The sequence below is a fragment of the Megalops cyprinoides genome, chromosome 24 (assembly GCF_013368585.1).
Source record: "Megalops cyprinoides isolate fMegCyp1 chromosome 24, fMegCyp1.pri, whole genome shotgun sequence".
NCBI lineage: Eukaryota > Metazoa > Chordata > Actinopteri > Elopiformes > Megalopidae > Megalops > Megalops cyprinoides.
In genome coordinates this window covers 22,019,507-22,047,143 of record NC_050606.1, presented here as the reverse complement: position 1 = coordinate 22,047,143, position 27,637 = coordinate 22,019,507, and the positions used below count along the sequence as shown (strand labels likewise).

General features: G+C 44.6%; 1 protein-coding gene across 1 annotated transcript in view; it reads right to left on the bottom strand.

Moving 5' to 3' along the window:
* The window catches only part of LOC118770961 (receptor-type tyrosine-protein phosphatase mu-like), a 205,013-nt gene that overhangs the window by 14,264 nt on the left and 163,112 nt on the right, over positions 1-27,637 (bottom strand). The window contains exons 21-29 of the mRNA XM_036518755.1: positions 27,321-27,514; positions 19,769-19,856; positions 18,820-18,896; positions 13,870-13,906; positions 8,357-8,454; positions 5,203-5,319; positions 3,313-3,467; positions 3,039-3,174; positions 814-963 (exon numbers count right to left, since the gene is read on the bottom strand). Of these exons, the coding sequence (XP_036374648.1) occupies positions 814-963; positions 3,039-3,174; positions 3,313-3,467; positions 5,203-5,319; positions 8,357-8,454; positions 13,870-13,906; positions 18,820-18,896; positions 19,769-19,856; positions 27,321-27,514 (1,052 nt within the window). The remainder of the gene's footprint in view (positions 1-813; positions 964-3,038; positions 3,175-3,312; positions 3,468-5,202; positions 5,320-8,356; positions 8,455-13,869; positions 13,907-18,819; positions 18,897-19,768; positions 19,857-27,320; positions 27,515-27,637) is intronic.

Genomic DNA, 27,637 nt, shown 5'->3' with positions numbered 1-27,637 from the left:
GATCCTAATAGCGGTATTTAATAAAACAAAGTCTGGAAACTAATAATGTCGTTGAATTAGGGTTACGGAGAGGAACCTTTTACCAGGAGATTCAAAACCTGGGATGGAGTCCTGCTCTGTAAGGTCAAGTGCTTTGTTTGGACTGACCCAAAACAAATAACAGAGGTAGTGAGAGGAACCATGTTGCCTCATTTAACCAATTCATCCATTTATTAATAATTATAAATCATCTACACTTCAGATAACAGCACCAGATGTAAATTACACAACCAGGACCAGTAAGAAAACCAACAGAGGAGCAGCCTGCAAACCCCAAAACCTCTAAGAGAGTCAAACATTCTCATTGGAACCCACACTGGCGCTCTGCTGTTGGTGTGAGGGTTTGATTTCATATAGCACATTCTGAGAGAGAACACTGCTACACTGGAGCAAGGATAGCAGGAACAACAACAACCACTGTTCCACTGCAACACCCAAAGCAAGGGCTGTAGCGTAGGACATACTGAAACAGAGAGGACTGCCAGGACTGCAGTTCACAGATGAGCTTTTCCCTAAAAATAACTAGATTCTGAAATTCTTTTGTGTTTGCAGTCACTGGCTCCTTTTTCTTGGCTGTGTTTTTCTTCAGGTTTTAGATTTTAAGACTCATGAAGAGGGAATGGCTATGCTGCCATAGGCCAGCATCAGTAATGCTAACACGATGAACAGACAAGGGTCAGCACCACAGATAACTGCCTGCACGCTGGACTAAGAGAGCCGGCCCTATGGTAGGAACACCTCTCTCAAGCCCCTCCCATCCCCTCCCTGCCATACCCGGAACTCCTCTTTGATTTGGCTGGAGTTGGTCTGCGGGTCAAGGCGGTTCATGTCATAGTAGACGGAGCGCAGCTGGCTGGCAGGTATGGTGGTGTCTCCACAGAGGCAGGCCTCCAGGATAGCGTCGTGGATGAAGACGTACTGCTCCTGGGGAAACGCACAAAGCCCAATCACTCATCCCTACATTCATATCTATGGTCCTATCGATGGATACATGATCAATACATTTTCAGTTCTGTTTCAGTTATCTGGGAAAAAAATACCTGTGGGTAACAGAACTAGAGGGAAATTGCTTTAGTGGAGGCTGAATCCAGGAGAATAATCAGACACTTTGATAACGTCAGATAAGGTAGTGAAGAAAGTCAAATATGCCTGTCATGTGTGTCATGGATGTGTGTGACATCACGCGACCCTTTGACCTCCCCTTTTTCTGTAATTGCACGAATCCATCACTGATTTTGTCTGGCTTGATTTCAACCGACTTCTTCATTTCCAAGTTCCTTCACCAAAACTGATCTCTGATCAGTGCTTCCTGGCCACTCCCCAAACACTTTGAGATGACATCACCTCTGTACCTGGACATCGATCACATGCATCTGGGCAGGTTTTCCCTTTGATAACACTGACAGTTGAGCTTCTCCTCGACTGTGACAGCAGACAAGACGACATGACAGAACACAGCAATTTCACATCCCCAATTACCCCCACAATCCCTCACTCCTGACGAGACAGGCCAAGCCGCTTGATGCAAATCAGTTATGAAATGACATTTCGAAAAGATCAACCCCTGTCACTTTTGACTTAACTTGCCGGTGTTGGGGCCAGGGTTTCCAGGTTAGGCTATGTTGACGTCATGCCCTAATCCGTGCTTCACTCTGAGTCACGGTATCAACACATTACCTGACCATGCAGCCTTGACATAATATTTAATCCTCAGAAATTCATGATGACCGCATAATGACCCCCCCCTTTCCCAAAGGAGATCACATACACCCTGTTCTCAGCCAAATTCACCAACTTAAAATTCCCAATAAGATCTCTTGCTTAATTTTAAACAAAGTGGAGGAAAGACAGAGTGTTGTTTGGGACTGGACTTGAAGTTAGAAATTTGCAGATCTGAAATTTGTTTTTTTAACCCTTGAGGTTCCTTATCGGACTCCCTCAGTAAAAATCCATATTAACAAAGGCCTATAATGTAAATGTATGATACGTGAGGTGCCCTAGTTAAAGGCGTCAGCTACGCTAATCAGTATTTGAGACGGGAATAAAGGCCAGCGCTGGGCCTGAGGCCTGACAGGTCTCACCAAAGAGAGCAAACACCTGCAGGGGGGATGCGACACACTTAGAAGGTCACTGGGCTCCGAGAATGTAATTCAGGGCAACGTTTGCTCTCCAGCCGCTCCGATCCCGGCTCTGCCGCCGCCGCCGGAACAGCGGGCCGCATTAAGCCCAATGGTGCTTGTGATTCGGAGGGGAATTGCGGTGAAATGACGCGTTCACCGAACGTTGGCGGGGCACTCGCAGATGGTTTGTGTTGAGAAACTGTGATGGGCTGCGCTGAGATGGCCGCATTAAGCTGTCAGATGCTCTCCGAGCAAGAATGGCTTTGTCTCCTTAACGGACCATCTTGTATTGTGTTAAACTGCCTGTTCCAAACGGAGCCGAAAGCAAGCTCACATGGCTGAAGAGCTGCATGCTTTCAAAGAGGGCAATAAGGCGCATTGTCTGATTGGCACATGAAAGGGAGATGCACTTATGGGGACACCTTCTGTTAGGGCCTTTCTCTGATAATGAGGAGCAGTTTAGCTGACAATTATCACTTGATGTGTGTATCTGAGTGCAGCCTGAAACGAATCTTATGTCATCTGTTAACAGTGAATAGGCATTAAGAAACAAACACCAATAAAAAGTGTTCTGAGGAATGGGCTAAGGACACACCGAGTCACTGGCTCAAGGAGAGCTGGTTTATGAACACAGTTCATCCATTAAATCACTGTCCATGGGTTGCAGTTTCCTGTACAAAGCACCCTCAGGGCCTTTTAGGCAAACATATAACATCAATTGTCTCTATCCAGTTTGGATAAACAGCAGCTTAAAAAGGAATGGCAATTCAGCAGACAACCATCTGCCTAAATGAAGCAGCATGTAAGGGGATTGTATGATTTTGGTCAAAAAGCCTGGTAAGTCTTTCAGAATGTCTGGATGTGTTTGGCGGTGTTTACCTCCGTCTGGACCATGTTGACCCTCCTGGAGCGCAGCTCTCGAACGCAGTTGTAGATGTCCACCACCCCCTCCCTCTCGGCCATGTCTAGCATGATGTCAATTACAATGAAGCAGCCGGTCCGCCCCGCCCCCGCGCTGAGGGAACAGAGCAAGGGAGTGAGAGAGAGGCCCTGCCCCCTTATGACTAAATAGGGGACAGACAAGACAATGAGAGAGGGGTCTACTTCCTTCCTGGCTGTGAGACTGCAGGAAGAGCACAGGTGGAGTTCTCACCTGCAGTGGATCACCATGGGTCCGGCGTTGGCTGGGGTCTTGGCCTTCACCCTTCTGATGAAGCCCAGCAGCCCTGTGGCATGGTAGGGCACGCCGTGGTCCGGCCAGCCGGTGAAATGGAACTGCCGAATCTCCCTGATCTCATGGGCCCCTCTCTGCACAAGCACAGACCGTGTCCCAGAAAGCACCCAATGCAAACATACCACAAACAGCACAAGGGGAGGCACTAGGCAATATCTGGATAATAACTGGATCAGCTATTATGTTAAATAACCCAGCTCAGCCATTATGATAAATGCATGCAGGTGGCTAAGTCTGAATGGTGATATGTCTGAATACATGGTCACCTGCAGTCATTTCACAGAATTATCCATCCAATTTAGTGATTAAGAGCTTGGGTGGAATAAATAATGGAAACATCTCTGGCACTCTGGGGGAGGGTTGCCAACCCTCATTCCAAAAGTGCGCAATTTTCTTATCAGACATCTCCTTTCCTCCCTTCATCAATGGGCTGTTGGTACCTTCCCCCAAACAGGTTCTTTCTCAGGGTGGCTGGTGTGGTTTGGGCAGGGATTAAACCTATAACCTTCACAGCCACATGGCACAGCTTCCCAACGGGAGACGTGACTGGCTCATGATTGACCCTGGGCCCCCTCACAGAACCCATCTGGCTCTTACAGCATCCTGCCTCCAGGATGCAATGTTACGGTCATAGCTGACCCTGGTTCACACTGAGCCCCGCTACATTAGTGCTACTCTCTGATTTGGGATTGGCGTTTTTAGGTAAGACCTTCTCTAGACAGAATGGCGATAAACCAGAGGAATCCAGAAGGACCTGGAGCTTAGATTCTCTCTCTGCCTATGCAAACACAATGCGGGCAGCCACATTGACACATGCACGATAGACCTAAATACAAACAGTCAGGGGTCTGTGTATATTCAGAGCTTCAAAAAGCCCAGGGGGATTTGGAAAACCGCTCCCAGGACAATGGGCTGAATAATACCAATAAGAATGCGATTTACTGTATCTGCTTCTAAAGATAGCTGGGCCACATCATCACATTGCAGGACACATTATCTACACTTTAGGAAGAGCGAATAATAAAGAACTACACCAAGCCATGCAAGACAAAGCATCTGCTTTACATTCACATTTTTAAGAGACACCTAGGCAGGTCAGGACAGAAGGTAAGGTGTCTTTAGAGATGCATTTTTTACTATGTTAATGAAACCATGTCTTTAGAATTGATGGCACGTACACTTGGAGATTAATTTAGTGTAATGGTTAGAGTGCTACAGTCTGAACTAAGGTCATCGGTTCGAAGCATAGGTTTCCCAGTGTAGTACTACCATGCATCTCAATTGCTCCAAAAACAGGTCAACAGCTGTGTAACTGAATTAGTGAATAATTGTGTTGTAGCTAAACCTGATAAATCACCTTGGGTGAGGGCTTCTGTTAAGCAGATCACTGATGCAATAACCAACAATGACTGAGACAAGATCTGTGTACATAGTGTCGTCCATCTACACCAATTTAGACAAATCACTGGTTTCCAGAGACTAATTTCACAGCCATAATGTGTTCCAGAAATGAACCCTCTGCCATGGCACGAGTGAAAATACAGAGCGGTCAGCATGCGGCTGGCATACGGTCAGCAGAAACACTCCACTGGGATGTGAAGAACGCAGGGCAGGACTGAGATGTAATGCCCAAGGGCCCACTTCTGCCATAGACATACACATGGTTAATCTATATTTACAGGGAGATGGGGGGGTGGAGGCTGGATGGGTGTGGGGCAGGTTACAGTTGGAGACTGGATAGGGGCGGGGTATGGGCGGGGTAGGCACAGGGACTGGGCGGGGATTGGGAAGAGAAAGCATGCTACTCACCTTTTCCACAGCGAAAGTCCTGATGACGTACTCAGACAGCAGCTGGGTCTCGATCAGCGTCACCTTCATGTCCCTGTAGATCTCTGTGTCGTCTGGCCAGTACTTGCAGCACTTCACCTTCAGGGACAAAAATACCAGGATGTGAGAGCTGGCAAAAGAGGGCGGGTTAATTATAAGAATCCTACAATGGGTGGAGCTTCCACATGCTGTTTATTTATCTTTATCTATTTAATATATGACTCACAGTCACCACAATCAACATTTTTTGCAAGAGTGGGTAAAATTACAAACTACAAAATAAGAATTTAGGTAAGATGAGATCTTTGAAAAACACGTAACAAATCAATTCACAAATCACACGACATCTACCACAGACTATATTTATGAATCAAGTAATCTGACTCCCTGGAGGTGATAACAAAGAGTCAGCTCTGTACTACAGCTTTGTACTACAATTCCCGTTCACTCCACATCTGGAGGTCATGTGGCTCGATGTAAAACACCCAAAATCCCAAGACATTAACAATAGTCATTTCCCATCCCCCAAGCAGTCAAAGAAACACACATGTCCATGCAGTGACTCAGAGCTGCTTGTGAGAGTGTTCGTAGCTCTGCCATCTCCTCAGCAGTACAACGGTCACTGTGAGGCACACAGATTTGCTCTTCTATACACAGACAGACGACATCTGTATTCTATTTGTCTGCTCCTAGTGCACGTCAACACCCTGCCCTTTCTGCACAAGCCTTTGTCCTCATCCTGCCTGTTCTGCATGAACATCCCTCCTTCCTCTCCACATGTCTCTTCTGAGGGTCACCCCTCTCCTCCTGTCGCCCTGTCCACCCCCTGCGTCCTTACATCTCTCTTAATTACAGAGCTTCTCTCACTGCTGAGGTGAACATCTTCATTATGATGCGTGTCTAGAGTGTAGCCCATCTCAGGCCATGTGACTCACAAGGAGCCAATCACAGTGTTCCTGAAGATGAGCAAAGTGACACCTGCCACTGCAGGTAGGACAGAACACAGTCCATCCAATAAAAGGGAGGATGAGCATTAATATGAATATCGTTGCATGCCTATAAAACATTAACCGGTAATTTTAGAATCAGGGTCTTTCAGCCCTTTTGATGGACAGAGCCATACCATTTCCAGAACGTGTCACTATACAAGCACACCTGTTTGTCTGTGTTGATCACTCACCTAAAGATTATTTAACTTGGAAATCTAATTATAGCTTAATGACTTCAGTTTTTTTTAAGTCATTAAGTATTTGAAAATAAACCCTAAGGTACATGGTTAGCTGAATGCACTGTATGCACTCTTGATTTACAAATGCTTGACTTGGCCAAGACACTATCCCTGGGTTTTACTCAACAACCTCTTGTTTATTTTATGTATGGCCATATCTTGTTGCTTGCACATTTGTCATGCTAATCTCAATGTCTATATTTCACATTACTATGAAGCTGAAGCTGTGGAAAAATGACTTTTGTTGTGTAGGTGTAGACTAAACCATGACTATATTTTAGGGCCATGATCTCTTCAATATTAAAAATCCATAATAAATTAAAAAGGTTTTAGGTGATTCCTACTCATGACAAAACAGCAGGTTTTCTCTTTCAAGTTTGTCTCTCACAAGAATTCAAAGTCTGAATATTTTCAAGTTCAAATCAGTTTCTCTCTGCTCCCAGTCTCTTTCATGAAATAACCATCTGCAGATTTATTCCTCTTCTGTCTTACACACAGTAATGCTTTCCCATTCCCACATTAAAAACCTGTAAATGATTTCTCATTTCCATGGATGGACGCTTTTCCTCCATGCAGACACTTAAGAAAGGGTCTTAAAAATGCTGCCAGTGTTAGATTTAGCAGAAAAAGATCTCTCAAAAAGAGGCCAGAGGATCTTTCTCCTTCACTCCTCCCTGGCACAGTGTACACGCCCAAAACACTCCTTTGCAAAAAACCACTGCTTAAACTGGTGTCAGCTTCTAGAGGAGACACACGCTGCTAGTAAACATAACGATGTATTGGACCATCTGGAAGTGGCTGTATCCTCTGAAAATTAATTACAAAGAACTGGGTTTCTCCACGGGAGAAAGAAGTCTCCACATGGGCTGCTGAGCGGTACTAAGACCTACAACAAAAATGAGACATCTTTACCCCATCGTAAAATGGAACAAACACGTTTTTTAAAATGAGACATCTTTACCCTATCATAAAACAAAATGAACACTTTTTTTAAAATGAGACATCTTTACCCTATCGTAAAAATGAACGAACATGTTTTATAAAATGAGACATCTTTACCCTATCGTAAAACTGAACGAACACATTTTTAGTCACATCCACTCAAAAAAGGGGCCTCGACATGAAAAGCAAAGTGCTTCTTATGTTATTACATCCGTAAGAAATAAAAAAGTACAGTATGACATACTGCCTTGCGAATCTGCTTCAGAGACATGCGCGCTAATTAGCGGTGTAATTAGATTTCAGCGGCCAGCGAGCTTCAGGTCTCGCTTTGACACTCTGGCGCCTAATCCCTGATGAGAATCGGAAAGCTCCGGTTTCTGTCGGAATGAAATTAACCAAAGCCCATTAGGCTATCTGATAGCTGTGCCCAGCGGCGCGTTTAGGGAAGGAGCCGTTTGGGGGCCACCCGCACGCGCCCCTCTGCCGCAGGCCATTTCCTTCCACATTTGCTCGCAGAGCGTGATCCGATACACGGCTCTACGGTGCAATAAGGACGGGGGTGAAATATGAGCGCCCGCACCTTCAGAATAGAGGTATGCAGGGGAGTTCCCAGAATTCCTTGGTTTTGGGCACACAGCACATGGCCTGCTGGGATTTACCAGGGTAACTTTATTGTGCTTCAGGAAAGGCTGTGGCTGACCTGACCAATGTCCATCTGACCTGCCGTGGACCCTGAGAGGTTTGATGTTGCCGCTCACAACACAGTAACACACCATGTGTGCTCAAGATTCAGGCCTAACACATGAAACCCCAGAGTGGGGTGGCAAAACACTTACCTGCACTCATCTCTCATAAAACAGGGTAGTTCGGTGGTTATGTTCTATGCTCTGTGTTCTTTGAAAGAATATCAGCAAACACTACTGTCCCCTAGAGCCTAGGAGGGGAACAGCTCTCCTCCACACCTACCCTCCCCACTTCCACCAGGTTGGTCACCATGACAATGGTGGCTGTGTTCTCCTGCCACACCATCCGCCAGAAGTCAAAGACTGTCTCCTGCATGGGACCTGAAGTCACAGAGGGAGAAAGAGAGAGAGAGGGAGGGACAGGGAAAGGGAGGGAGACAGAGAGGCAGAGGGGGAGAGAGAGAGAAGAGGAAGGGGAGAAAGGAAGGCAGAGAAGGAGGGGGAGAGAGAGGGTGGTTGCTATCAGACACTGTAAGGCACTGCAGACAAACAAAGAGAGAGAAATTTTCTTGATTATTTATTCATCTTTGCGACTGCTTCATTATTTATTATCTTCTCATGAAAATAAATTATTCCATGAACGTTCTCTCGTTTACACGTCATCTGGGCACGTTTTAAGTAACTTAAGTTTTAAAATCAGCTGCGTAATGTTTGTTGAGGGAAACAGAGACTGCAGTCAAAACAAGACTGACAAGCTTGCTGTCAGACGCAGCAATGAGACAGAGGCACAGACACAGCTTTCAGACATTGAAGATAAAGAGAAAGAGACTTACACCATCTACACCCAGGGGGTCATGCTAACACTGGCGAAACAGAAGAGCAGCTGATAGGTCTCTGTGGTAATCAGCATAACCAGAGAGCTGAAGTTCTGGCTTTCTCTCTCACTTTTTTACTTCATGGCATATGCTTATGGCAACACTTCATCAAACATCAAAAAATCACCATTTTATGTTTATAAAGCATTAATAAACCATTAATACCCACAGAGTAACAGACCCTTTGAATATATGCTATGAAATTCTGCTTGTGAGTTTTTCCTTTATTGAGGAGTCTGCCAGCATGTTGATACACATGGTGAACAAATTCAAACAAAACAGATATGAACAGATTTCTCACAAACTGAGCACAGGCCAGAGGGGTAAGACTAAGAACCATCCTGTGGAGGCTGTTCAATATCTGGTGACCAGTGCAAATACAGATGAGGTATGGTCAATTGGGGACTGAGACCTCTTTCACAGTGCATTTATTTTTGGCACTTTGGAGCAGCATTTAATTCAGGGATTTCCTGAAATGGACATCACAGTGCTAAACTATTCGCTATGGTTATTCTACAAAGTGAAAATGCCCGCACTGCCTGTCTTTCCAGCACTTCAAGGTTTTGCTTTTTCTCATTTGAGAGGCGAAGCTCGAGGAGGCATGGAACAAACAAGGAGGCCATAAAGGAAAAAATGCATTTTAATTCCTACTCAGATGTAAATCTGCAAAGTGTTGGATGAACAATGACACAGAAACCCTAGCGTGTCCGTACACCACAACTGTAACTAACAAGGTAAGGTAAATATGAAGACACACCGGCTTAAGGTCAGCACCCCATGCCTCCAATACCACAACTCCTGTAAATGTTAATAAGTTCCATATTTAAAACAGTGCTAAGCAATGACGGCAAATTGATAGCAAGTCGGTTATGGATTTAATTAAATCAAATTAGTATTGTTTTTAATCAACAGCTGAGTGTAAAAATTACTTTTGACAAACTAATTAGTGTATGCAAATCTCCAACTCCTTGGGAGCCAAGGAGTGTTACTCAAAGCCACTGAAAATTACATCCAGCAATGATACACACACACACACACACACACACACACACCATTACCCAGTGCTTTTTAGGAAACGACACCAAGCTCCTGAAATGCCACTGCATTTCCATTTGTTCCCTAGTCTGCACAGTGTGCTGAACGGTGTGTACTAGTTTACCTGATACCGGGACTCGCCTTGTGGAAACTCTAAAACACTCCTCCATCTGTCAGTCATTTTCCTACGCACAGCAGTCATGGTGTGGCTTATTACAGTGGCCTGTGGGCTCTTCTGTTCTCTGAGCCTCTGCAGCTCTTTCCAAATGGTGCTGTTTACATGGTGCTGACCAGGAGCTACCGATGTATCACAATAACAAAGCCGCTGCATTCGCAGAGAATGGAAACCGCAATGTATCAGATGAACCAATCCCTGGCTGCCGTCAACGGCCGTGCCCCGGGGACGTGACCTCAGGAAGGGCTTGGCCCATTCATTTAAACACACGTCCGTGACATTGGCCACTGAGAATGCTCCCGGGTACCGACGCATTCCTTAATGCTGACATTAGCACAGACGGCCGGCACAAAGGCGCTTCCGCTGCAGAGAGAGTGGCGTGTGCCATCAGGTCTCGGCTTGCGTGCCTGATGACACGCGGAATGCAGACACTCCTCAGCTACACATTGTAAAAACAAGCACAGGAGCCCAAGAGAACTCATGGAACTTAGCTCCCCTAACTACAGCTTCAAGCTGTGACTGACAGGTATTCTGGTAATCAGTTCTTCAGCCACTAAACAAAATACAAAACTTGCACTGACTTAGACTTTCTGCACATATTATTTTATTAATATGTTATTTATTTACTTTAAAAAGGTTCATTGGGGGGTCAGACTCAAAAGATGCATATATCTAAAGAACGTTATGATATTCAACTAAATGGATAGACTGCCAGAGCTGTGATTTTTGTGAGCCGGCAGAGACAGCAAGAAAGAAAGAGGGACAGCCTGTCTGTAGGGGATACTGTCACACAAGGTACAGACTGACTGTCTCAGCCAGTACTACAGAGGAAAAACACCTCTCAGAACTTCCACATGTCACAATCTGCCAGCCTCCATTTCCCACAAAAGATCTTCTCTCTTTGGAAGTCGACTGTGACAGCTGTAGAATTCCACTGAAGCCTGCAAGTAGTGGAACTTCTACAAGCGCTACACTGTATGCACGGATTTCCCTCCACATCAATAATTCATGTTATTGTGTACACCCATCATTGTTTCTCAAAGGGCATGTAGGCCAGATTTCTAGCAAATTACCAGCAGCATATTTCAAAATGATCATTTCATGGTACTGTATATCTAAGTGCATATCTAATTGGATCTTGCAACCTGAATTTTTGTTTTCTGGAAAACAGCATTTTAAAATGAACCTTGGGGAAAATGTTCAATTGCACATGGTAAGCATACACCAAGTCAATATTCCTTACAAGGCTGGTCTACATGTATCATGCATCCAGCTGAAAAGTTTCACTGGGTATCATGTCCTCCAGCTCTCTGGTGTTTTTGAAGGGATTTCAGTGTAATAGTGCTTGTGAAAATGGGTGAAATACAACGGCCTGAATCCTCTCTCATGTTTTTATCAAATCCTCAGCTCCACCGACCACTTCGGCACTTCTGCCTCTCTGTTTTATCGTTACATCCCCATAATGCAGAGAGTTTGCATATTTTTAGATGAAATATGTGTGGACGCAACCCCCGCGCGTGTCCTCGTGCTGCCGTTAGCACATGGCTAAATGCAGGGACGAGCTCAGCTGGCTAAATGACTCGTTAAATGGCACCAGCGCAGCGATGAGGGTTTTATGGAGGGACAGATGTTACACCCCCCCCCCCCCCCTTCCTCCAAGGGCTGCTGAACCCACTGACGAAGGCGAGATTATGAAGGCACAGCATTGCGGTTCTTCATGAAATTCAGGAACATTTTCTGCTGGTTACAGTCTAACCATAACCAAAAGGCCTACAGAATGGGAGTGGTCCAGGTCAAAAAAAGTTGGAGGATGTTCATGCTGCATGATCCAAACAGCACAATAAGAAGTGATCTCACGCATAATTCTTCAGGCACTCATGCCTCAGGCAACTTTGAAAAACTAGAGGCAAAGGGCAGAAATCCTTTTGTGAAGCCATATTTCAGTCATATGAAATGCTCTGTGAGGTGTATTTTTATTTTGAAGTAGCAGTCCATGAAGAAAACAGACTGCACGGGGGGGGGGGGGGGGGGGGTAGGGGTGGGGGGATGGGGGATAGGTCATCCCTTTCTCTTCACACCCCTGTTGCTTAGAAATAGAAATAGCAAGAACATAGATGCAGTTAGTGAAGGCAATTTTCTTTATCTTCCAAGAGTTTCTAATAGAGTTTCCATGGAAGTCACGGGTGTCAAACTTAATTTCGGGAGGGTGGTTTTCATTCAGGCCAGTGTACCTGGCCTAATGTATCCACTTAGTCAATAAGTCATGCAAGATTGTGCAGAGGAAATACCACAGTGTCAGGCCCACAACCTGGACTGTCTTTATCTGTGATGTACCTTTTGTGAAAAAAAAAATTCAAACTATGTAAGGGATGAAGCCAGCACGTAAGAAGCCTGTCAGGTAGTGAGTCGGCAAAAGACAATATGCTGAGTTTTCAGAGCCGAAAAGAAAGAAAGTTGGGAAAGCAGCTTTTTTGCTGTGCTGCTGTCCTTGTTGCTGGGAGCCCAGCGGTGGCCGGCGCGTTTTGTTAGGCGGTCTGCGCGGCTTCTCCCTCTCTGCTCCTTTCATCCACCTGGCCGACGTCTCTCGGAGCCCTCGGCAGCTCCTGACAGCACACTGTGTGCTTCGCTCGCCTCTGTCTGCTGAGAACAGCCATGAATTATGCACCGGACCGTGCTCCTGGAGAACGCTGAAGTTTTTTGCGTGGAGGCAAAAACTTTTTGGATCCTCTCCTGAGGCCACGGGGTGAGTCGGCGCGCCTCGTGGGTTCGTCTACGTGCAGACGGAGCAGCCCCGCGAACACACGCCCAACGCCCTGGCTCCTTCTCCCTCTTTGGCACACAAAACTCATTCCCGTTCCTGATTGGCTGAGCTGTGCTAGACTGAGAGCTGCTAAATGACACCATGTGAAACAGGCGCCATTTTTATCAGGCAAAGAGGATGGGGGCAAGCGCCACCGGCACACTGGCCACACCCACATTAGCGCCAGACCACCAATCAGATCACAGATCGAAGTCTGTGGGGGAGGGTCTTCCTGTTCGCAGAGCCATCCAACACCTCAGAGCAAGCTCAGACAAGGATGTGAAAATCCAGGCGCCAGCGGATTGAAGGCGATGCTCTAATAACCAGGTAATTATGCGACCCCCTGCTCCGCTAAAGCAGATTGTGAGTCTATTACTGACTGATTACATTTGCCTGTGTGCTAGCTGCGCAGAAATGGCCTCCGGGCACAGCAGCCTGGCGCGTGCAAGCGGCCGGCGAAGAATTTCAGAACAATTAACTATCAATCAGACTTAACCTTCGGGGCTCCGGGAAGCGCTCCTCGCCTGGGCATCTGTCGCCGAGATTAACAGAGTAACAAAAGCACGCTGGAGCACACCAGCTAATCCATTAATTTATCACCCTCCCCCTCACTCCCCCACCGGTCTGGGTGGCGGGTTCTATCCATTCTAGAGCAGAGTGGCTTGGGCAGGGGTGTGCTGACTGGCTGCTGCAAGTTGGGGGGGGGGGGGGGGGGGTACCATAAAGAGCCATAAAGGCCACTGCAGCTTCTGTTGTGGCAATGATGTGGACACTGAGACAGACAGGCAAGAAACAGACAGACATGCACATATACACAAAGCAGAATGTCAGCAACATAAAATCGTGCCAACGTCTTAAAATGTGCCAACACACACACACACACACACACACACACACACACATATCCTTACCTTGAGTAGCAATGTAGTGGTTTGGCCTGTGGTAGCCCTGAAATAACAATACAGTGAAGACACCACATTAAAACTGAGCTGTCAAAAATGAATGAGGGCATGGAGAAGAGGCTGGATGAGAGGAATCTGCTATTCTGAAGGCTGCTGGTTCACATCCAGGCTTTGGCCCATATATATTCCTGCTAATACAAACACATCCATACTAAGCCTGACACTTGGATAGACTATTCCAGTACATCTGAGCAATTCCCGTATGAGAGCATGTGTTGCCCTTGACAACGACACCTGCTAACAGACACTGAACTCCTGCTAATCCAAACTAGTTCATGACAGATTGAGGAGAAACTGCCAGGCACAGAAGTTGAATAATTGGCACTGTAAAAAAGGGGTTGCCGTTGTCCTCTTGAATGATGATTTCAGCTGCTACAAAATATATACAGCTGTATAAACGAATAATGTTTAAATAAAGTCAAACAGCAGAAAAGGCTTTTATCTGTTTTATCTCAATGAATTTTAGTTTGGTTTGATGGTGATACCTTTGTGAATAAAATGACTACTGCGGATAATGCGCAAAATTTATAAAATAACAATGAAAGAACGGCATATGTAACCACGAATTTGGTTGTTACTGGGGAAAACCAGGGACATGCACAACTGAGCGTGTACGTGAACACGCACACACACACACACGCATGCACTGCAGTACAAAATTCCACCCATAAAGATTGTAGCATTTATCTGTGCAATGGGCTCAATCTCTCAGGGATTACCCTAATCCCTTCAAATTTATTTGTTCAATTCCTTGTATCCTCGTGAGACAGTATGCGCGGAAAAAAAACGCCACATAAAGAATTAACGACAATTCCCATCCGCGCGCACTCAATTGTCTCCTTCCTCTTGAATGTCTCTTATCGTGAACGTATTCAATTTAACTGGACTGTAATTAATGTTTGGAGTTGAAATAAAAGGACAGTCACAAAGGATCGTCCCCCTCTCTGATTCTCTGGCTGCTTTCAGCTATCAAATTATGCTCCATTTTTAATGACTTCTTTATCTGCTTCAACCACATAGTGATTTGTTTGTTCTTTTTATGTTGAGACTTTCGATTCTTTCTGAGGATTAATACACACATGGATAAATATTAATTGCAACAGTGAGTATCTCATATTATGTGTGAACTCAGTTTTTTAATCCATTACAGTGTTGTTTCTCTTTTAATGGGGAAAGTTTCTGGGTTTGTATTTCTGTGCATTTGAACATTAAGCACACGCAACTGGCCCAACTGAAGATGTTCTTTAAAAGCAACTATATAATTTAGTGGATTACAGTGTATGAAAAAATGTTCCACAGTATATTGGAAAATGTCAAAAATGTAAATTCTAAACCCTGTATGGTGAAACAGCATTTACTTATTTTTAAAATTCTCTTCATGAAAACATATTGTAGAAAAAAATATTAGCAGTCTGTTATATATTAGTACTGATATGCAATTTCCAATTTCCAATTTGGTATTTCTCAGATGCTTTTAAACCAAAGCGACTTACAATCAGTGCATCAATCAGGTTTGGCTAACTATCTCATAAGCCAAAGATCGCAGTAGGAATGCAAATTAATTATTTACAGTACCATGCTCCTGTATATCCTGCAAAAATAAAACTGAAATGTGCAAACAAAACCTGTAACATAGAGACAAGGTTAGTACAGAAGATTTTTTTATACCATAAAATATAAAAGCATAACATAACGGAAAGACTACACAATAGGGGACAGATGGATTCTGAAAAGGTGGGTTTTCAGGCTCCTGTGGAAGATGGCAAGTGATTCCACTGTTCTGATTGGGTGAGGAAGGTCAGTCCACCACCGCGGAATGAGGGCAGAAAAAAGACGTGGCCGAGTGGAACGGCCATTAAATAGACATTATCTATCTATATATAAAACTTCAAACTTCAATCAGAGAGAATCATGGGAAACACATAAACTAAAGTATCAGTGTGACAGGTGAGCTACAGTCTTCCTTCACCCATTGACACACACTTCCTGTTTTGTCAGACTCAGACAGAGCCCTGCCCATCTCAGCCCGCATTAGAGTCAGCTGACTGACAGCTATGATTCGGACTCTGCCCTGGGCCTGCTCCTGTCCCCTTTGATGTAGCTCTCTTCCACGAACATCTTCCTCTCGCCAATATCTTACTTCACAAACATCAAACTCGCAAGTTCATAGGCTTTCCCAAGAAAGAGGTGTTTAAAAAAGGTGCACTGAAGCCCCTCTGCCTTTGTTGAAAGAAACAGCACACTGCTTCTTATCTCGGGTTCTAACAGAAAGGACTCTTCTTTCGTTGTTTATCCCTGTGTGCTGGCAGATGCAAAGATACTAATCTGTAATTATTTAGTGGAGCCAATCAGGTGAGCTGTATGGTGCTCCAAGCTATTAGAGATACAACAGCTCAACCCGGGTTTGAACTGAAATCCTGCCAGAGCACGGCGGTCAAACCACAACTCCATTGCTGTAACGAGCGCCAGTAAACTTTGATCCCAGAGTGAGTGTTAAATTCCTGAGTGTTACAACCCTGAGAGCATAGAGCAGGGCCAGCTAGCCAAGCAGAACGTGCAGCTATTTGCATTTAACACCACAACGTATGCTGGTTGGAGATGTAGACCAAATCAAGAGATTCACTTCCACTATGTGTGAACAAGCAAAGCGAGTCTACAAAATGTAGACAAAAGATTCTGGGATAGGCAGATTGTTACTACACCGTGAGAGTTGGTGGCTATTGTGACCTCCTGGGTCATAGTGATTACATAACTATCCATTCGCTGTACCCTACACACAAATACACACATGCTTGTGTGTACACATATTCATGTGTGCGCACACACACACACACACATACACAAAAACGTGTGTGTGCAACATAAACATACATACACACACTGCAAGAAATACTGTACAACAGAAACCCCTTACTGACACATTAAATGCAGAACTCTAGAGGCAATGCTAGAGAAGGTGCCAGTGAAAAACGGTTTGCATTTTCACAGCAAATAGTAAGACATCTAAACAATTTCCATAGGCACGCTGGGCTGCTTGAAAACACACCAATACAAAACAGAAATACACAAAAAAGAGAACATTTTGGCAGTATTATAAATATTTTATGAGCGTTCTGTGTACGGCAGTTTATCAGTCTGGACAGGCTTAGAGATTATGGGTTAAAAGGCTTTCTGCAAAAGTAAAAAGTCATTTATCAGTTAACAGGGCTTCTAAGTACTTTTCAAGTGGAGCAGGCAGCAGAGATTAAACCGTTTTCAATCAGAGTGCTCTTTAATATGTATGTATTCCTGTCTAATAATGGGGCCTGCTTTCGTGAGAATCTTTCAGAAAGCTCTCTGAACGTAATGTGCCATACTCAGTGCGGCAGGGGCCTGAATAATTAAAGGCCTTGCATTTGTAAGGTGTCCTACCTGCATTATGAATACATACATCCATTTAAAGACAACTGTAATGTCACTTAATAAGGGGTTGTAAATCACTACATTAAAGTGGGGGGGAGACCATCCGTGTGTCCTTGTAGGTGGCTGTTTCTTCTAAGAGAGAATGTCACCACCATTCAGTGGAGGAAATTAACTTTATTTGTGGTTTTTGCTTTTTTCATTCCCCCTTCTGTATAGTTACAGATTGTACACTAGGATAGTCTCATCTCAGTAGCTGACAGCCACTCAGAGGCCCAGAAATGAACATCTAGCTTTTGATCAATACAGATTTGTTTTTGTGACTGGACACAAGATAACTTTCCACCTCTTCCTGCTTGTTGTTTATTTAGGTTATTGCTTGGTGCTCTTTTTGATTAAAAGACCAGTAAAAGTGCATTGGGTTAGCGCACAGCCCAGAATTAAGATATCAGCTTAAATTGTTTAAGAACACTAGAGCTGTATACCACAGAGCAGTCCCGCCAGCCCAACAGTCTTGCCGCTATGCCTGGCTGCACGGAGGGTGTCACTCTCATACACAGCACATCACCCTGGCCTTGACCCTTAGCGGGACAGGTGACCATGTTTCCCTCACTTTGACTATAAAGCCTGGTTTCCTTGTACCTTGCCCAAGGACATAACAGCAATGTCCTAGTGAGGAATCGAACCAGCAGCCTTTCAGTTACAAGCCTTACTCCTTACCACTATGCCACACTGCTGCCCCACTTCTACACCACATGTAAATTTGATTGGCTGGGTGGCCAATTTGTGTATCACATGACCATGACATGAGTCAGAATGACACTGATTAAACACTTAGGGTCTTTAATTTGACCAACTGAATCAGTCTATTTGTAAGGGAGGTTGTCATTAAATTAAAGGGAGCTGTGAACCTACCAGCCCAGAGCCCTGCTCTAAACCACTGGCCTGGATCTCTGTCACATCCCCCCTCCCTCTTTCAGTTATCACTCCATCCTTCCTCTCCTCCCTCCCTCCAGCGATTAATCCCCATTCTCTCTCTTTGCTCCCTCCTTCCTCTCGTTTTATATGATGGGTTCCCTCCCTCGACTCTCTGAGCACAGCACACACCTCAGGCTATTCTTTTAGAAATGAATCCTGAGAGAAACTGTTTTGTTGGACCAGGAGGATTTTTCTAAGCAATTCCTAAATAAGCCTCGGTATGGCCATTGGAACTGGTTTGAGGTTGGAATTGGTTGAGGTTCGCATTTTCCGGAGAACTTACAGAACTATAGAACAATCTTTAATGACTACTACTGCTACTACCATTACTACTACTGCTAAAACTACTACTACTACCACATGTAATAATGATATAATCATATATTAATAATAATGACATTAGCAGCAGCAGGAAGAGCAGGAGCAGACCCAGGTGGCCCCTGGTAATGGGGAGAGAGTGTGTGGGGGCATTGTGGAGCGTTGACCTTTGTGTGGAGAGCGGGGGTTGGCGTGTGTACTTACATCCACGTAATTAGCATTGATGTAATCAGAGGTGGTCTCCCCCTCCAGGGGCTGCAGTCTCACGCGGGAGTGATCATCTGGGAGGCAAAAAATTAAATTAACAACCATTAACGAGTAAAGTCCGCAGGCAGCCCGGTCTTACAGCGTGGAGGTGACGTCACCTGCCAACCCTGTCTCTGAGATGACACAGTGCTGGGTTTCCACAGACGGCCATTTTACGCTGACAGACTAAATCACAATGTTCTAGTTATAAAACGAAGAAAGTTTGTTATTTTCAAGGCCCGTGTTCTGGAATTCCAGAGATATGTATTCCTTTTCTAATAGGGTCATTTGTGAAACTTAATAGATGCAGGTGATAAAGTGACAAGGTACTCAGCATTTCATTTTGCAGAGAGGTCTGTGGAACCTGTAGCAGTGGCTCTCCAGAACGAGGGCTAGCCACTCCTCCACAGCAACAAAGCTGAGCTTTATACACAAAACATACTGACACATCCTGCAGCTCATTGGCTCTCTGTTCAGATGCTGGCTTTTGATTGGCTCTTTGCTCATTACTCAGACAGGAGAGATATTTGTAGTCTCTCACAAGCTTTAAGGATAATCAATATCCTAACTCCCTCTCTAAAAATGACCTACAGTACCTACTACAGTAATGTTACTACCTCTAATACAACAACTACTAATAATATTAATATTAATATTAATAACACAATTAATATGACTGCAATTACTAGTAGTACTACTCCAAGAGCCAAGAGGTCTTGTCAAGCAGTAAGACAATGAGAATAATACTACAACAACTGGTAATACTACCACAACAGACTGCTCCAACCACTCTAAGAGATGCAAAAGAATAATAACAGTGATGATAATGACAATAATAACAGTAATTTATTATTATCCAAATATTAATAGGCAGAAGTGACAGAATGGACAGCTGCTTTGTACACACATGCAATGATGTTCCCATATCGGTTCTTCATTCGGTTCTCGTCCTTCTTGGCCGAATCCCAGGGTGCCGACTGTCCTTCAAAAAAGCTCTGAAAGGGGGGTAAAGAAAGGACAGGTTTGTGTGGGGGGGGGGGGGGGGGGGGGATAGGGGTTGGGGGGGTGGGGAGACATGAAACGAAGCGTCACACGTCAGCTCCTTAAACGCTAACCTAGTTAAAGAACAGAGTCCTTTTTGCAGCTCTAGAAGGGAGACATTACAGAGAGAAAGTGAGAGACATCCACACCATCATTAGACATCAAAAGGCGGCCAGAATGGATCCCTGGGAGCAGCAGCGTGCGCCGAGGCCATTAGGGGCCGTCTCCTGCCCGCGTCTGGGTCCCGCTGCCCCCAGAGCGCCCGCTCCCACACAAAGCGCTACGTCTGCCTCCTCTGAAGGGCTTGGGGGGGGGGGGGGGCACTCCAGCCAAATAATACAAAAAAAACATCAAAACCCACACATCTGGCGCTGTTGCTCATCAAATATTAATCCCCTGAACGTGCGAGTCTGCTGCTCTGATCAAGCAAGAAGCAGCTCAATTAGAACGATTCATCTACATACATTCTGACCGGAAAACTGCTGTTGGGAGGGGCGGGGATTTGGGGGTTTACAGCTAATGCAACTGTTCGTGGGGGTTAACACTACCTTCCGGAAAAGACACCAGGAACGTGTCGGCATTTCACAATGACATGCTGTCATTGTCATTCGGGCCACGCGCCCGCTTCCCAATGTCAAAGTTTCTTCAAGAGCGGCTCTGATAATTGACATGAATATGCATGATTATTTTGCTAGTATCCCCTCTGCTCTGGAAGCTCTCCCCATATCACTTCATAAAATTGTGAAATGGAATTAATTTCCAACTCAAAAGTCCTCGATAATTCAAACTGGCGGTGATATTGCATACTTCATGCTGACATTTGCCGAAGACGATAACGACGCTGAGCCTTGGTGTACCACAGCAGACAGCGGTGAGAGAAGCCACAGCGCACAGCAGGAAGCTCTCATTTACACTCGTTCACGGAACAACGCTGCTCTTTTTCTCCGATTTTGGATGACTGGCAACTAGGATCATAAAAAATACACACTTGGAATGACTATTGCTGAAACAAAGCCCTTCACAAATGTGTGCAGGGACAAGTATTTATTGCTTGAAGCTGGGAGTATGCTGGCTGTAAACAAATGATAATGAACCAGTGACCTACAGTATATTACTGCTCACTATATTGCTACACCTATAGTAACATGTTTATCAATAAAGGCCTAGACTCATAAGCTACCACTGCCCTCAACTTCTGCCTGCCTGGTTACCAGTATCAAACCTAGTTCAATCTGACTGACCAGATAGTTTACTTAACATGTGCCTGTCCAGATAAGGTGCTCAAATGAAAATTCAAAATACCAATAATAATATGAAGGAAAGTGTTCAAATTCTTCCAGTCAGACTCCTCCTTGGTGAGGTCCTTGTGTGCACTTGCTTTTAAACATCATTAACATAATCCAATGGATACCCACAATGCCTCTCACAGGGTGGCTGTGGGTACATGAACGCTCCTAAAGAACTGGAAATGTCTTTCTTAAAGACGTCTGAGACTGCCAGGGGGCTTTAATATGCAAACCAATTGCCCCTTTGGGCTGAGGAGAGAGGACTTCAATGCGACTCATGGCCAGATGAAAAGTGGGTTTATCGGGTGACCTTTCCCAGACAGCGCCAGACCCAGAGAAGACGGGATGTCCACCGCCTCATAAACCGATGCTGTACGGGGCACTTTGATGGACAGATATTTCGTGATTGCTTTTTCTTTCAAATGCATCAGGACCTGAGATCAAAGGTGTTTATCACAGTTAGCGCACACTGTCCAAGTCACGATTCGTATTTCTTTTATTTAGTATTACTATTTGATGCCTGGTTTTGCTTTCGAACAGGCCCTGGCCTGTCAATCATCTCACCCTCATTGGTGGTGTCTGGATGGAGCCGGTGACAAAGACCTGAGAGGGTGAGCGACAGAAGAAAATTGAAAGAGTAGCTTTTTAATGCCAAACTCTTTTCATACTAGACGACAGAAATTTTACCATCCAAAGATGAACTGGGGATATAAGGACAAAATATTCTTCAATCTTTCAGAGGGTTTACTTCATGCAGAATGGCGAGGCCCTTTAATATCAGCTAGTTTTTATTTAACCAAACGTCGCGCGCAGCAGACAGTACGCAAAAAAGACAGCGAGTGAAAAAGACGAGAGAGCCAGTCTAATGTACCTCATCTTGCCTTTAATCTCAGGATATCTCCTACAATCTACAGCAATGTGCATCCCTAGCTCTTGTTGTGTTTTGATTTCCACTGTGTTCCGTTTTTTTTTTTTTGTTGCAAAATTCAGATCCTTTCCTTGAAACAAAGCCCTTCCTTTTTGAAAGCGAGTATCTTTCTGCGTCGCAACCAACATTTGAGTGCCTGATACGCGCTCCCTGTACGTGCTGTGTCTGTGACAACAGTTTACGTTCAAATACATGGCACCAAAAGAGAAGGGAATCAAGCACAGAGAAAGAGAATGTTTAAGCAGGATTCACCTTAAATAATTTATCATCCAAAACTCAAGTGAAAATCAATTCGCTTTGATTGGAATTCATTTGTAGTTTCCGACGATCTGCCTGGAAAATGTGCCCAGTTCTTTCTGCCTTAAAAATGTGTAAATTATAGTTGAACTTAATTTGATTCGCATTATATAACATAATGGTTATACTAACACAAAACGAACAAAACATAAAAAAATGAGTATTATGCTCTCCTCTGATCCTTAGATAAATCCAGCATAAGTCATGCATATAATTTGGAATGCAAATATCAATCTGCCATGCCCACATCTACCCATATTTGTGTTCATGCACATTTTAAAATGTTGAACACTGAATAAAAGAATGGAATACGAATACTAATATTAAAGAGATGAAACTAAGAGAAGGTAGCTGGGGGCTCTCCCTTGCCCTGTTGGTTTTATTGACTCCCTGACCAGAGATGGCCCACTTCTGGCTACAGAGTGGAGCTGCAGCTCCAAGCCACAGGTTACTGTACTCACAGCTTCTGAAAATGAGTGTGTGTCATCCTTTGCTTCTGACTAGTTCAACTGATAATGCTGAATTAGCCTTGTTCTGCTCACTTATAGCTGACAGGGTCTAACCACAATGGTGACATTTACAAGAGCCCCCCAAACCAGGGCCTGCAGCTTGAGGTGCCAGTGAGCTCAAGCTCCACCCTCCAGAATGATATACATCCGCACAGAAGCTAGATTACTGAGACTAGGCTGCACATCACTGTAAGGAGTACTGCTGCTGGTGAGGCACTCTCACCCCTGAAGAGGGAGGAACATAGTGTTGCCTGATTTGTGGAACGTGACTTTTGCCACTTCACCTGCCCCATCCAGGTGATCTGGACAAACAGTCAGAAACTGAGCAGGAGCAAACTTCAAACGTCCAGCTCTTCTCTCGTAAGCCATGGTCCAAACCGCACTAAACAAGCTGTCAAATGTTCACTGTTCAGAAAAGTCAAGCTGACAGCGTTAGCACGACAAAGCTTTCTTCCAGTGCGATGGCAGCTGATTTCCGACCCTCCCAGCTCTGTCTCAGTGCCCGTGACGACAAAAAAATAAGGCCTGGAAACACTTTAATACCCATGGTAAAAGTGACGCAGAGCTTAACCATCAGCTCATACACAATCCCTTCACTGTTTCCAAAGGCCCTAACTTACATACCAATAAGTAAAACAGAGTCCAACAGACCTGAAATCCACTTCTCCCTACCTGACGCATTTGATATCAGCCACAGACAAGCTCTGTGATGATAAACCACAAACCAGACTCTGGGGCCTGCTTTTGTGGTTCAAAGCAAAAAAAAAAAAAAGAGAAATAGAAAATAAAATAAAAACATTAAAAAAAGATTAGTGAGCCTGGAACTGTCCGTATTCCATCACTTTTTTCTTCCATAGCAGACATCACTTACACAATACAATATTCTCAAGACATCTAGCGTTCATATAGCTACTGAAGCATGATCAGTCGGCGGCAAACATGAGCCCAGGTGAATTCCCAGCAGCACCAGAACACACACAAAGAGGAGTTTCGACTGCAGATATTCCGTTAGAAATTTCACAGCAGCACTGTGGGTAGCTCCGAATCGACTGTGAGACAGCAGGATCATATATCAGAGCATTAGTTATTCATTGTGCTTTCTCAGTGATGGGGAGAAATGCTTGCAAATTCTACAGTATTTCAAATAAAACTGATTTCTCAAGCGTGTTGGCTTAAACAGCGCTGAAATACAGCCATCACGCTAAATGCACTTCTAAATTTTAGCATTTGCCAAAGATCTATTACCTCATAAATCATTATTTAAACATGATCTATGGGCTTTGCAGGAATTCAAGAATTGTTTTGAAAGCCCAACACAAGCGAGCTGTATCAAATATATACGCAACTTGTTTTCAGCGTGACTGCAGTTTGTTCCACTGACAGACTCTAAAAACCTCAAGTGATTTGAATGAGTGTTTGTAGCATGGTACAATGACCCCATGCACTGAAAACCCCTCATTCATTAGCTTGGAGTTAAGCAATTATCATCAGTGAACATGACCTGTGTGTGATTTCACAGTGAGAAAAATTAGCTTATGACACCACTTACAGTACACATCTTCAGAGCTTCTATCTCTCAACCAGCAAGAGGTTTCCAAAGTAGTCCAAAGTAGTCCTAAAATAGAATGTTTTCTTCCTTGTCCTGAATGCAGTCAAGTTTTTTTTTTTCAATTTCCAAACATAGAAACAGAAAGATAGACAAACACACGAACACAGAGGCGATCAGATAACCTCCAGTCCACCCACATCTGGGGAAAGGTACGGATCTGAAATCTGCGAAGTATTCAACCAAATACATGAAACATGTCAAGACAGACTTATTTGATGACTAGAGCACATTTACTGGAATACACACACTGACAGACATTTATCAAGCCTAAGAGTTCAAAGCACAGGCAAGAAAGCATCTAATATTTTCATCGGTTATAAAACGATGTTGGCTTTGCTGAATAGGTGCTCATATGTAATGGCCATTCCATGCTGTTAGATGTGGAGTCATTTAAGACCCTTACAAAACTTTAAATTAAATATCTACCTTCTGACTCTGGCCACAGATGGCCATCAAGCTTTGAGTTATGTTCTTGACAAAAAAGAATCTTTTACATTTATGTCTCATAATGATTAGCAATGAATAATGATGATTTAATACTGAGCTCTAGAATCCAGCAAAGCGAACAGCTGGGCCAGCACTATGTTCATTTTGGATGCAGAACGGGACGTTGGTGTGGTTGTTTTCCTGAAAGACATCGCAGTCAGACTTAAAGAGTCACACATTACACTCGCTCACAGTCTGTGGGTTTCCAGGTGCATTCACAACAGTTGCACTGTAAACAGCATTCCGCCTGCCATAACAAGGAGCTACCATAACACACTGATTCAGGGTTATCTGGTGGGTCTACAACTCACAGTGTGACAACTACATTTCTAAGAACTTGCAAATAACCAAAAGTGTCCGCTTACCTCGTAAATCTTTTCCACAGTTATAGAACAGAATAACAAGAAGCGTGGGTCAAAGAGAAACAAGCGAAGTTTAGTGGAGACCTTGACTCCCACCCTTGTCAGGGTCAAAGGTCATTGAGCTGAGACATGTTAGCAAGACAGCATCTGAACATGGAGAACATGTACACACACACACACACACACACACACACACAAACACATGCACTCTCACACACGCACAAATCAATCGCTGAGGAAACTCGTCTGCAGTTTGACTTTACAGGAGAAGAAACAGCAGTGAAGAACTGCACAGTCTGAAAAACAGGGAGCATTGAAAATTCTCTTACTGCATTTTGGAGACTGACATTGTGGCACTGCAGCTACCTAAGCCCCCCCAAGAAAATCTCTATCTATAATGAATTACAGCCTCCGGGTAGCCCCGAACCACTGGCCGTGGACAAGGCTGAGCAGGGAATTGTGAGAAACTGCATCATTAATTTAATTCCCATATCATTTCGCTGGTGAATGGAAATGGGAGGGTGTTCATTACAGATAGATATCTCACACACAGAGACTGGTGCCCAGACAGCTCCTTTTAATGGCTTACAGTATATGGGATAAGACACAACAGCGCCTCCCTATGGCCAGGAATTGTTGCACTCTGCCTTGATCATTGAATATTTTCCTTGATAACAACAAATGACAGCAATGCCCCATGGTGCTTTGATATTCTGCTTGTTTAAGCATAAGGGCTGGGGTTGAAACGTTAATGCCCATAACTGGGTGGCATATGGCCATTGGACTGGATTTGGGTGGTGAGAGTTATCGGATGCTTTTGGCTGAATCTCACCCCTGTTGATAGTGGCTAAGAAGTAGAACAGAAGACTGCCAATTGAATGCTGCTATAATTTGAGCGGAATGGCGCACAGTCACTAAGGTGTAGGAGCTCAAGTGCAGTCCAGACAATCAGAAACACACCAACAACACAAGCACTGAGAGTGAGCGCACTACCCAAGGGAAAACAGACAAGAAGAGAGACAAAGGACACTTCCAGTCAGAGAGGGATTACACAAATGAAGTAGAAAAATGAGAGAAAGAGAGGGAGGTAAAAGAGAAGAGAGAGATGAAATGAAATAAGTAGAGAAGAAGTACAGAATAAAGCACAGTGAGACAGAAAAGTGTGGAGAGAGGCTGGCTGGGCTCTGGCCTGTAGGCACCTCCTGGGTGCAGACAGAGACGTGACAACATAAGGGGACAAGTGGATGTATGAGAGGACTTGTGTGTGTGCGTATGCACGTGGGGATGTGTGGGCAAGGGTGTGTGTGCGTATGTGTGTATATATGTGCGCGTATATGCGTGTGTGTGTGTGTATGTGTGCACACTTGTGTGTATGAGTATAAGTGTGTGTGTGTGTGTGTGTATGTGTGTGCGTGTGTGTGTATGTGTGTGTATATGTGTGCGCATATATATGTGTGTGTGTGTGTATGTATGTGTGCGCACTGTGTGTGTGTGTATGTGTGTGCGTGTGCGTGTATGTGTATGTGTGTGTGTGTGTGTGTTTGCACATGTATGTCTGTGTGTGTGTGTGTGTGTGTGTGTGTGTGTGTGTGTGTGTTTGTATGTGCTTGTGCTTGCGTGTGTATGTGTGTGCGCATGTGTATGAGTGTGTGTGTGTGTGTGTGTGTGTGTGTGTGTGTGTGTGTGTGTGTGTGTGTGTGTGTGTGTGTGTGTTTGTGTGTGTATGTGTGTGCATGTATGTGTGTATGAGCGTGTGTGTATGTGTGTGTGTGTATGTGTGTGTGTGTGTGTGTTTGCGTGTGTATGTGTGTGCATGTACGTGTGCATGTATGTGTGTATGAGTGTGTGTGTGTGTGTGTGTGTGTATGTTTGCGTGTGTATGTGTGTGCATGTACGTGTGTATGAGTATGTGTGTGAGAGTGGCCTGAAGCTCAGCCTCACCTCATACTCCTCCTTGAAGCCATAGCCCTCGGCGCACTTCATCTGGGTGATGTGCTGCAGCAGGTCAGCCACACGGATGGCTGGGTGCAGCTGGCCGGTCTGGTAGGGCACGTCCACCGCCTCTCTTTTCTTATACGAGTGGCTGTGGGACTGCACCAGGCTGCTGGTGTCACTCGCCATGGTCTGGCTCTCATCTGTGACACAGGGGGGAAGGCCAGAGAGAGCACGGTCACCCCAAGGAAGCTCCTGGCACCGTCCCACCCAAGCAGAAACAATAGCAGTCACCAACCACCAACACTTTCCCTCTATAACAATGA